Source organism: Protomyctophum parallelum (genome assembly GCF_964188405.1).
Source record: "Protomyctophum parallelum genome assembly, chromosome: 8".
Taxonomy (NCBI): Eukaryota; Metazoa; Chordata; class Actinopteri; order Myctophiformes; family Myctophidae; genus Protomyctophum; species Protomyctophum parallelum.
Window position 1 is genome coordinate 38642964 of NC_139703.1, and position 15421 is coordinate 38658384.

Genomic DNA, 15421 nt, shown 5'->3' on the forward strand with positions numbered 1-15421 from the left:
TAGATGTAGATCTGGGTCTTTGGGGGGTCCTGCAGGGCTGTAGATGTTGATCTGGGTCTTTGGGGGGTTCTGGAGGGCTGTAGATGTAGAAAAGTAGAAGTTTCTCCGCAGACTTTGATGCCGGGGAGCTCCCTCTGGCATGGGGGAAAAAGGTAACGGAATGAGACGGGGATTCTTTGAGTTTATATAATGAGGCTCCTTTTTGGGGCCCGCCTCTAGCTGCAACCTTTATGCAAATGTGGTTCCTGAGTTAATCAATGACCATCGTTGTGGTTTCATTGTTGATTATAGGTTACTTGTGATTAATGACTGTGTGTGTGTGTGTGTGTGTGTGTGTGTGTGTGTGTGTGTGTGTGTGTGTGTGTGTGTGTGTGTGTGTGCGCGTAAGAGAAGCTGTTTGATTCTCAACCCCCCAGTTTGACATGCATTAGTCTACGGACCCCCATTTAACGGCATTTCTATCTCAGAGACCCCCAATTGATATTGTAAAAACAATGTTAATTTAAGGTCAGATTCTCACCTAATACTTCGGTAGACTCAGATCCGTATGGGCGGGGAAATTGAGGTTCTTGCATATTTAATTGGCTGCGGTTTGCCTTCACACTGTCATTCGCAGCAATTGGAAACGCAGCAGGGGGACCTTTATCAATGTGTTCCATTCATAAACTAGCCTACACAGTGAAATCTATGGTGATAAAATTACACTCATAACGTGCATGTGTCGTGCCGTCTGGGACCCCCCCCCCCCCTCTCTCTCTCTACGCACGCAGCCGCCACACACTGTTCTTTTGGGCATGGAGGCACAGCGCTGCATGAGCGCACTGATATAACTCCCCAGTCCCCACACAGTGACAGCACTCCATAGCACTCCATGTTTAAGGCACGCACAGACAGACAGACAGAATATTCTGTAGGCTATAATAGTCTACACTGCAGTGTTTTTATGTGTTTTCTTAAGCAATTGATTAATGTACACGTCCTCATTTCGATCAGGGCTTCAGTCTCCTTATTCGACCACGTCTATCCACAGTAACGGGACATCTTTGCGCTGCGTAAAATATGCCTTCTCCGTCTCCAACTGTGTTCAGCTCCTCACCCGCCACATTATGTTTGCTTCATTTCCTTTATTTACTGCGGAATGCGGATTGCATTCACACCTGCACCGAATCGTAGTCAAGTGCGATTCGAAGCGAAGCGAAACCCACGTTTTTGGGCGGAGTAAAATGCGGTTATTTGCTGAGCATTAGGATTCAAATGAGCCTTCACACCTGCCAAACGAAGCGCACTTTCTGACAATGCGCAGCAGGATTCGTTTTAATCGCAGCAAAGCTCTCTGGTATGAATGTGACCTAACTCTGAGTGTAAAAATGGTCCATTTTGGTTCCATGTGTACACTCAGAATTACAGACCAATGAGGTTCCATTTGTACACTCTCAGAGTTACAGACCCATAAGGGTCCATTTGTACACTCTCAGAGTTACAGACCAATGAGGGTCCATTTGTACACTCTCAGAGTTACAGACCCATAAGAGTCCATTTGTACACTCTCAGAGTTACAGACCCATAAGGGTCCATTTGTACACTCTCAGAGTTACAGACCCATGAGGGTCCATTTGTACACACTCAGAGTCACAGACCCATGAGGGTCCATTTGTACACTCTCAGAGTTACAGACCCATAAGGGTCCATTTGGTCCCTAACTATCATTTAGCTGCATGTTGACCCCCAGGAACTCCCTCAACTGTACTGAGCTGTACTTTACTGTGATTATTTTTCTACAAACTGTGAGTACCAATCAATCAATCAATCAATCAATCAATCAATCAATCAATCAATCAATCAATCAATCAACAAAACAGACATAGTTAGTGTTTTGTGTCTGTGCTGATTTCGTCGACTATCCTTTTTTCACTGACAAAAAATAAATTAAAACTAGTGTTTAGTGTTCATAGGGTGAACTTGTTAAAGGACCACTTCACCACTTTTCAACCTAACTTCATATAATAGGTCCTCACTAATAATCATGATAAAATGGCATGATTTCTTTCTACTCAGTCTGTGTCTCATATAGGAGGGTTGTGGGCAGTTTAGAAACCGTCTTCCAGTGACATCATCATTAGGCAGATTATATTTTAAACAATATTTTTTTACAAAAATGTTTAGATCTTCATTGTCGTGAGAACGATGGCTTCCATTTTCGCATTGCAACTTTTCAGGACTAGAAAGCCTGCAGTTTTTATTAGCTCGTATTCCCCATCGATGATGTCACTGGTTTCTGAACTGCCCACAGCCCTCCTGATTATTAGTGAGGACCTATTATATGAAGATAGGTTGAAAAGTGGTGAAGTGGTCCTTTAAGGCATGCAAAAGTGTCAATGTGACTGAGGTTTACCTACAGTAGGACGTGTTTACCTTGCTTTACTGTAAATCGCTCTGGATTAAGAGCGTCTGCTAAATGCCTAAATTGTAAGTGGTGGAATGTGTAAAATTGTAACCTTTATTTGACTTACATTTGACTTTATTTGTACATAGAAATTAGAATGTGCAACTCTGCTGGTGACTGCTGATTCATCAGAATAACGAAGCCAGATCAAACATGGTTTACTGATATGGAGAGGAATAGAAGGTATATAAGAGGCTTCTGGCCTTCAGTTATAGTTGTACTGAGGCAACATGGGCAAGCTTCTCATCTGCGTTGGTAAGCTTGTTGTTGAGAGCGAATTCTCTCATTGTTTTTGCAGACGAAATCAACGCTAACTTTTAACGGAATCTATTCGTGTGATTAAATAAATTGTTTAACATTCTGATTCATATGAAGCTTAAAGTCTAATTGATGCTTTATATTAATACATTTCTTTGTAAATATCATGATAAGTAGGGTTAAAGCTGTGGAAATTATTCCAATGAGTGAAATGTAATTTTAAACCATTCTAGAGTATGTTAACTAGTAATAGTAATATAACTAGTATTTGCAGTGGTTGGAAGTGCAGGTCTGTCTATATAGGGCTCTATTCTAGTCACTGCCTTATGCCTTATTCCTAAACTTACTATTCTATAAGTTCACTATCTGTCGATGTAGATCGGCTAGTTGAAAAATGTAAAATGTTTTTCAAAATAGTTAAAAGAGGCAAATAAGTTTAGGGATAAGGGGTATAGGCACTATTAGGCAGTGACGACAATAGAGCCATTATAGAACATGTCAGGAAGTATAGGCTACATGGTCACTGGTAGGCAAGTAGTACTGCCTGAAGCTTATAATCTCCCCTGGCCAATTAGGCAGCAACAGACTGCAGCTTTACGTCAGAGTGTTTTTCCTCACTGAACCAGCCGAACCCCACCTCTCTCCCTCACTGACTCTCTCCTTGTATTTTCACTGAACCAGCCGAACCCCACCTCTCTCCCTCACTGACTCTCCGCTTGTATTTTCCGCAGGGCTGGCTCTCCTGCTGCACGTGCAGCTAGGTAAGACTTTGTCCACATTATGGTGTGATACTATACTCAAAATGGCAGAATTAAATAAAGTATAACGTCTCTCTAACTGTGTCTCTTAAATCCTCTCTATAGGATCCTCCGTCCTGTCCTGTTATTTCACCAACTGGGGACAGAACCGTCCCGGTAGAGGGAGCATGACGCCCAAGGACATCGACGCGTGTCTCTGTGACCACCTCATCTACGCCTTCGCCGGAATGAAAGATCACATGATCACGACCACCGCCAAGAACGACGTGCAATTCTTTGCAGAGTTCCAGGCTCTCAAGAACCAGTGAGTGGACACATGCACGGATGCACGCACACACGCAAATATTTTGTGAGAATGCAGAGTGTTCATTTTTTGTTTGCTTTTTTCAGGAATACAAACCTGAAGACCTTCTATGCCATCGGTGGATGGGGTATGGGCACCACACCGTGAGTATTAAACCAGAGGATCAGTTACTCCAGTGACATGCAGGAGCCTCAGGAATGGGTAAAAAGCCCTTTTGTGACTCTCTCTCTCTCCCCACCACCCCCCCCAGGTTCGTGAACATGGTGGGCAGTGCTGCTACCCGTCAGATCTTCATCAACAGCGTGATCACGTTCCTGCGTCAGTACGAGTTCGATGGTCTGGACATCGACTGGGAGTACCCGGCTGGAAATACCGTGGAGCTCTTCACTGTCCTGTGCCAGGTCAGGCTTGTGTATATGATAGTAGGCCTACACATGATGATCACAACTGTATGATAGATAGTATTTCCCAATGCATATTGGCCTATACAGAGCAGCCCTGTTGGAAGAGCACAAGTCAGAACAAGTCGTTAAAGGAGAGAGATTTTCCGATGCCACCGTCCTGAAATTTCCTGCCTTTTTTCCGTGGGAATTAAGGCCACCCACCCAGCCTTCCTTCCTTCCAGTCTGGGAGCAATAAGGAACATGAGAGCAACAATAATACATAGAAGTAATTAAGAAGTAAGTGGTATTAATGAAGCCATCCTTGAGGATAATACAGACACGTTCTCCGTCTCTCTCTCTCTCTCTCTCTCTCTCTCTCTCTCTCTCTGCAGGAGATGGTGGCTGCCTTCGAGGCTGAAGGTACACAGACCAACCGTCCTCGTCTGATGCTCTCCGCCGCCCTCGCTGGTGGAAGGATGAACATCGACTCTGCGTACAAGGGCCAGGTTCCCAAGCTCGGAGCGTCAGTATAGATAACACTATACAGACACACATTATACAACAGGAAGCAATCCGATTGGTTGAAACAGCCTTCTAGCCGTGCTTCAAACTGCAGCACCTAATTAAAACGAAGAATTCAGCGGTGTTGTTCTCCCAGAGCGCAGCAGACTCGGTGGCTAGGCTAGCTATTTTCTTGGGACATTTTTGGCGACTATCTTAGTTTTAAGGGTAACTGTATAATTGCAATATTGCACTTCTGCACTGCATACAGAACTCGCCTTCGGCTCATTCTTGCAGTAATGCAGGCGTGCCATTAATGACAGTAACGCACACCCTCTCGTGTAATATGGCTTCATTAATCACTACCAGTACCAAGCATCAACATACACACACGCAGCGGAAACACATCAATAAACCGACAAAACCCTGACCCCGGCGGGTGTTCTTTCGTTTCACCAGCGTCCTGGACTACATGCATGTGATGACCTACGACTACCAGAGTGGCGACACCCTCACAGAGAACAGCCCTCTGTTCAAGGACCCTGTCGACAAAGGATGGTACCGTGAATACTACAATGTGGTGAGTGAGGAGCGTCCTATCGTGGTACTGTATGTGTCATGGATTAATATCTATCTGTACTCTATAGCAGTGGTTCCCAAAGTGGGGTCCGGGGACCCCCAGGCGTCCTAGAGGGAGTTCCAGGGGGTCCCCAGCTAAATAATAGTTTGGAACCAAAATAGAAATGCCATTAAATGGAGGTCCGTAGACTAATGCATGTCAAACTGGGGGGCCCTTGAAATTAAACGGGTTGGGAATCACTGCTAGAGCCGTAGAAATCTTCTTTTATGGGAGGGTCCCTGGCATATGTTTTCAAATGGCGGGTCCGCGGGCTAAGTAGTGTCAATTTGGGGGTCCTTGACGTGAACAAGTTTGTGAACCACTGCTCTATAGAATTTAACCCATTTTGGGGCGGGAACCCTTTTGGTGTTATCATTATGTTTATGCTTTAGCTATTGAAAAATAGCAGATCTACAAGCTCATAGCGCGCCACCGAGTGGCGCGCTACGAGCTTGTAGGTCTGCTATTTTATATATATATATATAACGACTGACAGAAATATAGAAGACATTTTTAGAATCTGATCTCAGGTCAAAATGGGTACAAAAATGGCCTGGTGTCCATATATAGGCCTGGACTATGAACTATGATATCCATATATAGGCCTGGACTATGAACCATGATGTCCATATATAGGCCTGGACTATGAACTATGATGTCCATATATAGGCCTGGACTATGAACTATGATGTCCATACATAGGCGTGGACTATGAACTATGATGTCCATATATAGGCCTGGACTATGAACTATGATGTCCATATATAGGCCTGGACTATGAACTATGATGTCCATATATAGGCCTGGACTATGAACTATGATGTCCATACATAGGCCTGGACTATGAACTATGATGTCCATACATAGGCCTGGACTATGAACTATGATGTCCATACATAGGCCTGGACTATGAACCATGATGTCCATATATAGGCCTGGACTATGAACTATGATGTCCATATATAGGCCTGGACTATGAACTATGATGTCCATATATAGGCCTGGACTATGAACTATGATGTCCATATATAGGCGTGGACTATGAACTACTGGAAGAGCCTGGGCGCCCCCGCTGAGAAGCTGCTGGTTGGTTTCGCCACCTACGGTCACAACTTTGGCATTTCCGGCGGCCAAACGGCTATTGGTTCTTACGACGCTGGCCCAGGACCCCGTGGACCGTACACCCTAAACACTGGATTCTGGTCCTACTATGAGGTATTTATTGAAATACTATTTTCACTATGTTCACCTATATTTTCACAGAAAACGTTTCCCAGTTATGACATATTGATAATGTTCTGCAAATCAATGCGGCTAAGTGGTCCCAGCTGCATGCGTAATTAATTTCCCTATTTTTATTCAGACTTATTTAATTGACTTCCACACTGTTGAGGAAGAGTACTTGAAGAACTTCACGGTTTTGTCATGATGCTATACAGGCTGTATTGTGCATGCATGATCATCATAATCATGATGTGACAATAAAGCTTACATCTAAATCTCTTCGTGTCAGATCTGCGACTTCATTAATACTGGAGCCACTCAGGCCTGGGATGCCGTCCAGGATGTGCCTTATGCCTACAACCTCAAGAGCAGTATCTGGGTTGGATACGACGACCCTAAGAGCTACGCCATCAAGGTACAATGTTTTCTGACATTTGTAGCCAGACTAGCTACTGTCTACTGTTTCAGCACTTGTTTTTAAGCACTCGGTCCGTCTACACTACAGGCTGACTGGCTGAAGAAGAATGGTTTTGGTGGAGGTTTTGTCTGGAGTCTGGACATGGATGACTTCACCGGCACCTTCTGTCACGCTGGAAAGTTCCCTCTGATCAGCGCCCTCAAGACTGGCCTGGGAGCCGGAGCTGGTAACATGCACTCTCTCACCCTCACGCACACATCGTACAAATTAACCAAATGCATGCTTTAACGTTTCTACAAATAAAAGTCTCCATCGGAGTTACATCTCCTGACATACGTATATATCCAATTTGTCCCCTATCTTTAATGCAGGTTGCACATCTCGCCAACAACCACTGCCACCATTCCCCAAGCCTCAGCCACAGCCTCAGCCCCAACCCCAGCCCCAGCCCAAACCTCAGCCCAACCCTCAGCCCAAACCTCAGCCCCAACCTCAGCCCCAGCCCCATCCAAATGGGGGATCTGGATTCTGCGCCGGAAAGGCTGGAGGACTCTACCCAAACCCCACCAACAAGAACGCCTACTACCAGTGCTCCCAGGGACGTACCTACCAGCAGAACTGCGCTGCTGGCCTCGTGTTCGACACCAGCTGCAACTGCTGCAACTGGGCTTGAACGAGGTCACGGTTCAACGTTGTTCAGTAGGTGTATTGGAGCTGGGCAACCCAAGACCATGCGGTCTTATAAATAAACTAAATTATGGGATTCAAAACAACCAGAACTGTTTCTTATCTGCCTTTCTCTGCATCTAGTTGTTATGTCTCAACTTGATTGTTAATACATTCTGAAAACGTTCAAACAGCACAAATATGTTTTTATTGCAATAAAAACAGATCACCATCTTTCTTATACATATTCTCACGTACACATCACGCATGTACATCGGTCAATGAAGGTGGCAGACATGAGTGTACAAAATGCATGAGATATGAGAGAGAAATACATACACAAGGATAGTATTAAAAAAAACTTGTATTAAACCCCTAGAAAGACCACACATAACAAAAACAAACAACAAATTCAATGTATTTCTAAAGTAATTATCTATCTATCTATCTATCTATATATCTATCTATCTATCTATCTATCTATCTATCTATCTATCTATCTATCTATCTATCTATCTATCTATCTATCTATCTATCTATCTATCTATCTATCTATCTATCTATCTATCTATTTATCTATCTATCTATGTAGAGCTATTGAGGGGAAACACACTACACAATTATTGTTGTGTAGTACGTACTAACACCAAGCTGTTGTAGACACACATTAAAGATGACAAAACTGACAAAACAGACAAAGCTGACATGTCTGCTTGCAGGGTTTCCAACACAATGCTTTCCTCCCAAGGTGTCAACATGTATTCAAAATATTCAGACCGTCGTTTTAACACAACCATGACTTACTTACATAAACAAGTGTATTCATCAAAGAGCTTAGCTTTGCATGACACAGAGACAAACTGTCATAGCAAGTCATTGGAAACAATGTGTTTCAGAGCGCAGAGTCGCCGTTCCTGCAATCAGTGTGAAATGTCAATTAGGATCTACGTCAGGAAAGATGACCACCATGCAGTGTATTATCCTGCTTTGACCTTCCCACTGAGCAATAGTCGTCTATTAGCCACCCATCTAAAAATGGGTTATAATTGGTCTAAAAATGAAAGTATTTTAGCGGTCTAAGCTTACCTTAGACATTGATTAGCAGATTTTTAAACGTCTACAGTATATATAGACCTACAGTAGATCGCTAAAAAAAACTTACATTTTTAACCCATTTTTCGACGGCCCTTTAGACGTGTATTAGACGTCTAATTAAACAAAAAAATGCTCGGTGGGTTGGGTAACTTGTAGTAGTTAAAGGACCACTTCGCCACTTTTCAACCTATCTTCATATAATAGGTCCTCACTAATAATCTTGAGAAAATGGCGCAATTTTTTTCTACTCGGTCTGTGTCTCATACGAGGGCTGTGGGCAGTTCAGAAACCGTCTTCCAGTGACATCATCGATGGGGAATACAAGCTAATAAAAACTGCAGGCTTTCTAGTCCTGAAAAGTTGCAATGCGAAAATGGAAGTCATCGTTCTCACGATAATGAAAATGTAAACATTTTTGTCTTGTTTAAAAAATAATCTGCCCACAGCCCTCCTATGAGACACAGACTGAGTAGAAAATAATCGTGCCATTTTATCATGATTATTACTAGTGATTACCTATTATATGAAGATAGGTTGAAAAGTGTTGAAGTGGTCCTTTAAGTATCAATTTTCCAAAAAAACATTTGAAACATCTACAGACAACTTGATATGAAACAACAGTATAATGCTTTAACCGTGACTTCTACACTATATTGTCAGCAAATCATATTGTTATTGAATGACACTTGAAAGTTATCAGCACAATGAATGTAGCAATAGCCACGTGATGGGGAATAGAAAGTGCAACCACTGACTAAGCAAAATAACTGCTGATTTGTCAGAATAACGAAGCCAGATCAAACATGGGTTGCAGATATGGAGCTGAATAGACCTTATATATAAGACGTTTCTGGCCTTCAGTTCGTTGTACTGAGGCGACATGGGCAAGCTTCTCATCTGCGTTGGTAAGCTGAGACATTGGTGCTGAATATAGGAACACATTCTGCCTTTAGTCTTTGCAGTAGGAAAATTAACTGTGAAAAGGAAATGGAATATATTTTTGTGTTAACGTCTAAAACATACAAACATAATAAAAATAACAAATTTATCATTTATAATAATATGGAATTTTTGGTTAAATCTCTATCCATAGCTGCAATCCATAATGTATGTTTTTGAATAACACATTTTAAACATAATTATGTACAACAGTACGTGGTAGAATACAGTAATAGTAGTATAGTATAGTGCTTTTCCTTATACTGAACCAAACACTCCTCCTTCAACCCCATCTGTCTCTCTCTCTGCTTGTGTCTCTCTCTCTGCAGGACTGGCTCTCCTGCTGCACGTGCAGCTAGGTAAGACTTTGTCCACTTATGGTGTGATATACTCTCAAACGGGATAAAGAAAACTATCTAGAAGCCCCCATACCAAGTCTCTCATTATCTTGCAGGATCCTCCTACATCCTGTCCTGTTATTTCACCAACTGGGCACAGCACCGTCCCGGTAGAGGGAGCATGACGCCCAAGGACATCGACCCGTGTCTCTGTGACCACCTCATCTATGCCTTCGCCGGAATGAAGAACAACATGATCACGACCACCGAGAAGGACGATGAGCAGTTCTATGCAGAGTTCCAGGCTCTCAAGAAACAGTGAGGACACACACACACACTCGCACACAGCCGCACACATACACATACACATACGCACACGCACGCACGTGCAGTGCACACGCACGCACACACACACACACACACACACACACACACACACACACACACACACACACACACACACACACACACACACACACACACACACACACACACACACACACACAAAAAGTGTGAGAACTCAGAGTGTATTATTTTGTTTTATTTGTTCTCCAGGAACAGTAACCTGAAGACCCTGCTGGCCATCGGTGGATGGGGCATGGGCACCGGAGCGTGAGTATTGAACAAGAGGAACCATATTACTCCAGTGAACGTATAGCCTGATCATCAGACTGAAGTGGTCTGGATCCAGGCTACCATCATGAATGAGTACAAGCCCCCATGTCTCTCTCTCTCTCTCTCTCTCTCTCTCTCTCTGTCTCTCTCTCTCTCTCTCCAGGTTTGTGGACATGGTGGGCAGTCCTGCTACCCGTCAGATCTTCACTGACAGCGTGATCAAGTTCCTGCGTCAGTACGAGTTCGATGGCCTGGACATCGACTGGGAGTACCCTGGTGGACCTACCAAGGAGCTCTTCACTGTCCTGTGTCAGGTCAGCCTCCTATCTATCATGTTAAAGCTGGAACTGGACAGCCTGTCCCTTAATATCGGCCGTTTAAGAGCACCTATATCGAGTTTGAGGGCTTTCGCATGCTGATGGGGACTGGAGTTATGGCTGTTTATAAAGCCTTGCACATATGTGGGGCGGAGTAATGGTGCGACTGATCTGCAGCCTGGTGTGGCTACTGTGATGGCTGACCCCTGGAATTAATCCGTCTGAGGAAAATACTGACAGACACCCTCATCTTTCTCCATCACCACCTCCTCGTCTCTCTGCAGGAACTGATGGCTGCCTTCGAGGCTGAAGGGAAGCAGACCAACCGTCCTCGTCTGATGCTCACCGCTGCCGTCGCTGGAGGAAAGGAGAACATCGTCCCTGCATACCAGATTCCCCAACTCGGAGCGTCAGTATAACATGCACGCACGCATGCACGCACGCACACACAAACACATTTTGTTAAAAGGTTAAAGCTCAAATTTGTTTGTCTCCCCGTCTCTGTTATACTCTTTGGTAAATATAAATAATACATAAATAATACAATAAATATAAAATACATTTTCAGGTGGGTTGCCAATTTCCAATCCAATCAGGAGAGAGAACGCATTAATTATTATTATTTCCAAATGAAAGTGTCCATTTCTTTATTTCATCACTTCCTATTTCAGTTGTGAGAACACAGAGCTATTTTACACTTTAATATTTGAACGAAAAAAACATTTCACTCGCACTAACCTTTATAGCACCGTGGAAGCATGTAGATTAACATACCAACGTACACAGCTGGGGAAAAAAATCTTCAGAACTAAACCAGGAAAACCTTGACTCCTGATGTCCTTTTATCCTCTGAGATGATGTCCTTTTACCCCTCTGAGAGTGTACAAATGGACCCTTCCATTTGGTTCCATTTGTACTGCACTCTCAGAGTTAAATTAACATTGATTTTACAATATAAATTGGGGTCGCAGAGATAGAAATGCCATTAAATGGGGGTCCGTAGACTAATGCATGTCACACTGGGGGTCCTTGAAATTAAACGGGTTGAGAATCTCTGCTAGCGTTCACTTCTGATGTCCTTTCATCACAGTGTGCTGGACTACTTCCATGTGATGACCTACGACTACGAGAGCCAGTCGTCTCTCACAGAGAACAGCCCTCTGTTCAAAGACCCAGCCGACCACGGCTGGATGCGTGAATACTACAATGTGGTGAGTGGTGCGAGAGCCAGTGCCGTCGCTACCTAGATATACGCACTATACGCACTGCGAGTATAGGGCAACAAAAAGGAAAGGAAAGGTACTATGTTTACCCAGGGTAACTGTACTAAGCTCAAGAACTTGTTTACAGCCAGGCCCTGCTCATAGAACATTTCATGGTAGATGTCACTCCCAACGGACTCAGAACGAGGCAAGGTAGTTCTTTGATCACTGGTAGATTTATTGTCTGTCACACAATCAATCCACAACGTCAAACTGTTGTAAAATAAAGCATAAAACGAACATTCAGATTAGAACCAAACAATACCGAAACATTATCATAAGAAACAATAACAAATGCAGAAAGGAAACAAACACACCTCACTGGCGCTGCTGCATAAACCGAAGGGAATGAAAGGACGTCTTTGCCCTCTGAAGTGCCCATAAACACAGCAACACTGTTGGTCAGCAACACGCTGTAAACAAACCGCCCGGCATCTCTACGGAACGGAAGTGGAACAATGATTGTGAACCATCAACGATGCAAACCATATATGGGCATAGCACCGGAAATGACGGAACTTCAACTCATAAATATACCTTTTACTCAAATATATATTAAGAAAATAATAAACTTAGAAAACTAACAAATTGCATAATAATTACAACATGACAGCAGTAACAGTAGAGGTTCAATGCCTTGTCCAAGGGCACTTCAGCGGTGGTAATTTTAACGTGCCGGTCCGGGGATACGAACTATAGCGACCTTCCGATATCAAGACCGCTCCGCAAACCGTTCGGCCACCGCTGCCTCACGCCGAGGGGGGAAACAAAATGTGCCAAAAAGTGCCAAGCCGACCCTCAAAATAACGGCTCCGCCGCGTAATAACGAGCCGTGTGTGCGTCCTCGCAAACAGCGAAAATAGCCGATCTGGATGAGGAGGAGCACAAATATCCTATGAGTAGGCCTATGGCGACCAAATGGTCAGCTACGTCCCTGGCGAGAGATCAAGGTTCAAGGTTGTACGTATTGTTACATCTTGTGTAGAGGTGGTACATAACATAAGAGTAAAAGTTATTTTAGTTTGGCTATTCCTTCAGACATTAATGCAGAAAGAAAATGAGCAAACAGAGAGTAACAATCACACCCATGTGAAGTGAGGGGCGCTAATATATTAAAGTCTAACTATATGATGATGTAAAACAAACGGTGTCAAAACAAACATTAAATTCTCTTTATTGTTAATGGCATTTAATGTTTGTGTTAGGGACAAGATGACGTACATTTTCATTTCATTGTCGATGTCGTTTTTAAAACAAATATTGAACTAAAAACAAACATTAAACCTGTATATACAGTAGGCGCCCCTCAGAAAAAGAGTATCATATGTACTTGTGCATGTCTTCCTACAGTAGTTTTCCTACAGTTTATGTTCCATAATAAATGTAGTTTAGAATGGTGCAATACTAGCTTAAGTGCGAGAAGAGTGCGAGAAATTATGCATTATTGTTCCCGCTAGTTTCACTGAAATCACTATATTCACCGTGCTCTGCCCCGTGGTTTCAAAACCCTATATACTATTTTAATAGATTTTCTGAACGCATTTTTAACTGTGTCCTAACGTATGGTACTTATGTCATCCATGTGTATTTTGTTATTGTGTTATTGTGCTATTGTATTTTCTGCTTTTTTGCTGTGTATTGTTGTGAAGTGCACAGAGACCCCATGGGGTGATGTTGCACTATAAATAAAAATAAACTGAAACTGAAACTGAGACTCTGTTTGATATGTTGTGATCCTTTATCAATGAATTTCTGTACTGTAAAGAGTGGCCGTTGAAGATGCCAGTATGTTTCCTTGTCCAATGTAGGATTACGCTATGAACTACTGGAAGAGCCAGGGCGTCCCAGCTGAGAAGCTGCTGGTTGGTTTCGCGTCCTATGGTCACAACTTTGTTATTTCTGGGGGTCAAACTGCTGTTGGTTCTTTCGACGGTGGCCCTGGACCCCGTGGACCGTACACCCAAAACACTGGATTCTGGTCCTACTATGAGGTGTGTGTGTGTGTGTGTGTGTGTGTGTGTGTGTGTGTGTGTGTGTGTGTGTGTGTGTGTGTGTGTGTGTGTGTGTGTGTGTGTGTGTGTGTGTGTGTGTGTGTGTGTGTGTGCGTGCGTGCGTGTGCGTGTGCGCGCGTGCTATTATTATCCTTTCCTTCTATTCTCTATTATTGTTTGTTACCTTAAATCTAAATCTCTTCGTGTCAGATCTGCGACTTCATTAATACTGGAGCCACTCAGGCCTGGGATGCCGTCCAGGATGTGCCTTATTCCTACAACCTGAAGAGCAGTATCTGGGTTGGATACGACGACCCTAAGAGCTACGCCATCAAGGTGAAACATGAGTATATTTGACATAATTATTGTTCAGATTTGTATAGCCACTGTCTGTCTATACTGTCTACTGTTTCCGCACTTTTTCTTTTAACCACTCGGTCCGTCTACACGACAGGCTGACTGGCTGAAGAAGAATGGTTTTGGTGGAGGTTTTGTGTGGAGTCTGGACATGGATGACTTCAGCGGAACCTTCTGTAACGCAGGGAGATTCCCACTGATCAGCGCCCTCAAGACTGGTCTGGGAGTCGGAGCTGGTATAACACACTCACACTCACACGCACGCACGCACGCACGCACGCACAAAACCAATTACATGTCTTAATATTTACACAGACTCCATCAGAGTTACATCTACTGACATACAGTATTATCCAATTTGTCCTCTATCTCTAATGCAGGCTGCACATCTCACCAACAACCTCTGCCACCATTTCCCAAGCCCCAACCACAACCCAAGCCTCAGCCCAAACCCCAGCCCCAACCCCAGCCACAGCCCAAACCTCAGCCCAACCCTCAGCCCAAACCTCAGCCCAAACCTCAACCCCAACCTCAGCCCCAGCCCCATCCTAATGGGGGATCTGGATTCTGCGCCGGCAAGAGCAACGGACTCTACCCAAACCCCACCAACAATAACCACTACTACCAGTGCGCCCAGGGACGTACCTACCAGCAGAACTGCGCTGCTGGCCTCGTGTTCGACACCAGCTGCAACTGCTGCAACTGGGCTTGAATGAGGTCACGGTTCAACGTTGTCTTACGTTGTTCTTTAGGTGTATTTGATCTTGGCAATCAAAGACCATGTTGTCTAGCAATCACAGATGAAATAAATAAATAAATGATAGGAATGGTCCTGTCTGTCCTGTATTTGTCCGGCCGTTATATATCCAACTGAGTGTTGATAAATTCTGAAATTATCCAAATATTAAAAAGACAAATAATTGTTATTGCAGT

The 15421-nt window shown here is 43.6% G+C and overlaps 2 protein-coding genes across 2 annotated transcripts; both read left to right on the plus strand.

The window, feature by feature from the left end:
* Positions 1 to 2673: 2673 nt before the first annotated feature.
* Positions 2674 to 7598, plus strand: LOC310863021 (acidic mammalian chitinase-like; the record flags this gene model as incomplete). Its single annotated transcript, XM_083771143.1, has 11 exons — positions 2674 to 2698; positions 3433 to 3462; positions 3565 to 3763; positions 3850 to 3906; positions 4014 to 4164; positions 4539 to 4669; positions 5107 to 5227; positions 6299 to 6481; positions 6780 to 6905; positions 6996 to 7134; positions 7280 to 7598. 11 exons carry the CDS (start codon positions 2674 to 2676, stop codon positions 7579 to 7581), a joined length of 1464 nt encoding a protein of 487 aa, XP_083627269.1. The 3' UTR covers positions 7582 to 7598.
* Positions 7599 to 9460: 1862 nt separating this feature from the next.
* LOC310863023 (acidic mammalian chitinase-like) lies at positions 9461 to 15200 on the plus strand (the record flags this gene model as incomplete). The annotated part of the gene is made up of 11 exons (XM_083771146.1): positions 9461 to 9574; positions 9938 to 9967; positions 10063 to 10264; positions 10502 to 10558; positions 10725 to 10875; positions 11163 to 11287; positions 11969 to 12089; positions 13949 to 14131; positions 14342 to 14467; positions 14586 to 14724; positions 14869 to 15200. Exons 1-11 carry the CDS (start codon positions 9550 to 9552, stop codon positions 15198 to 15200), a joined length of 1491 nt encoding a protein of 496 aa, XP_083627272.1. The 5' UTR covers positions 9461 to 9549.
* Between the last annotated feature and the right edge of the window lie 221 nt (positions 15201 to 15421).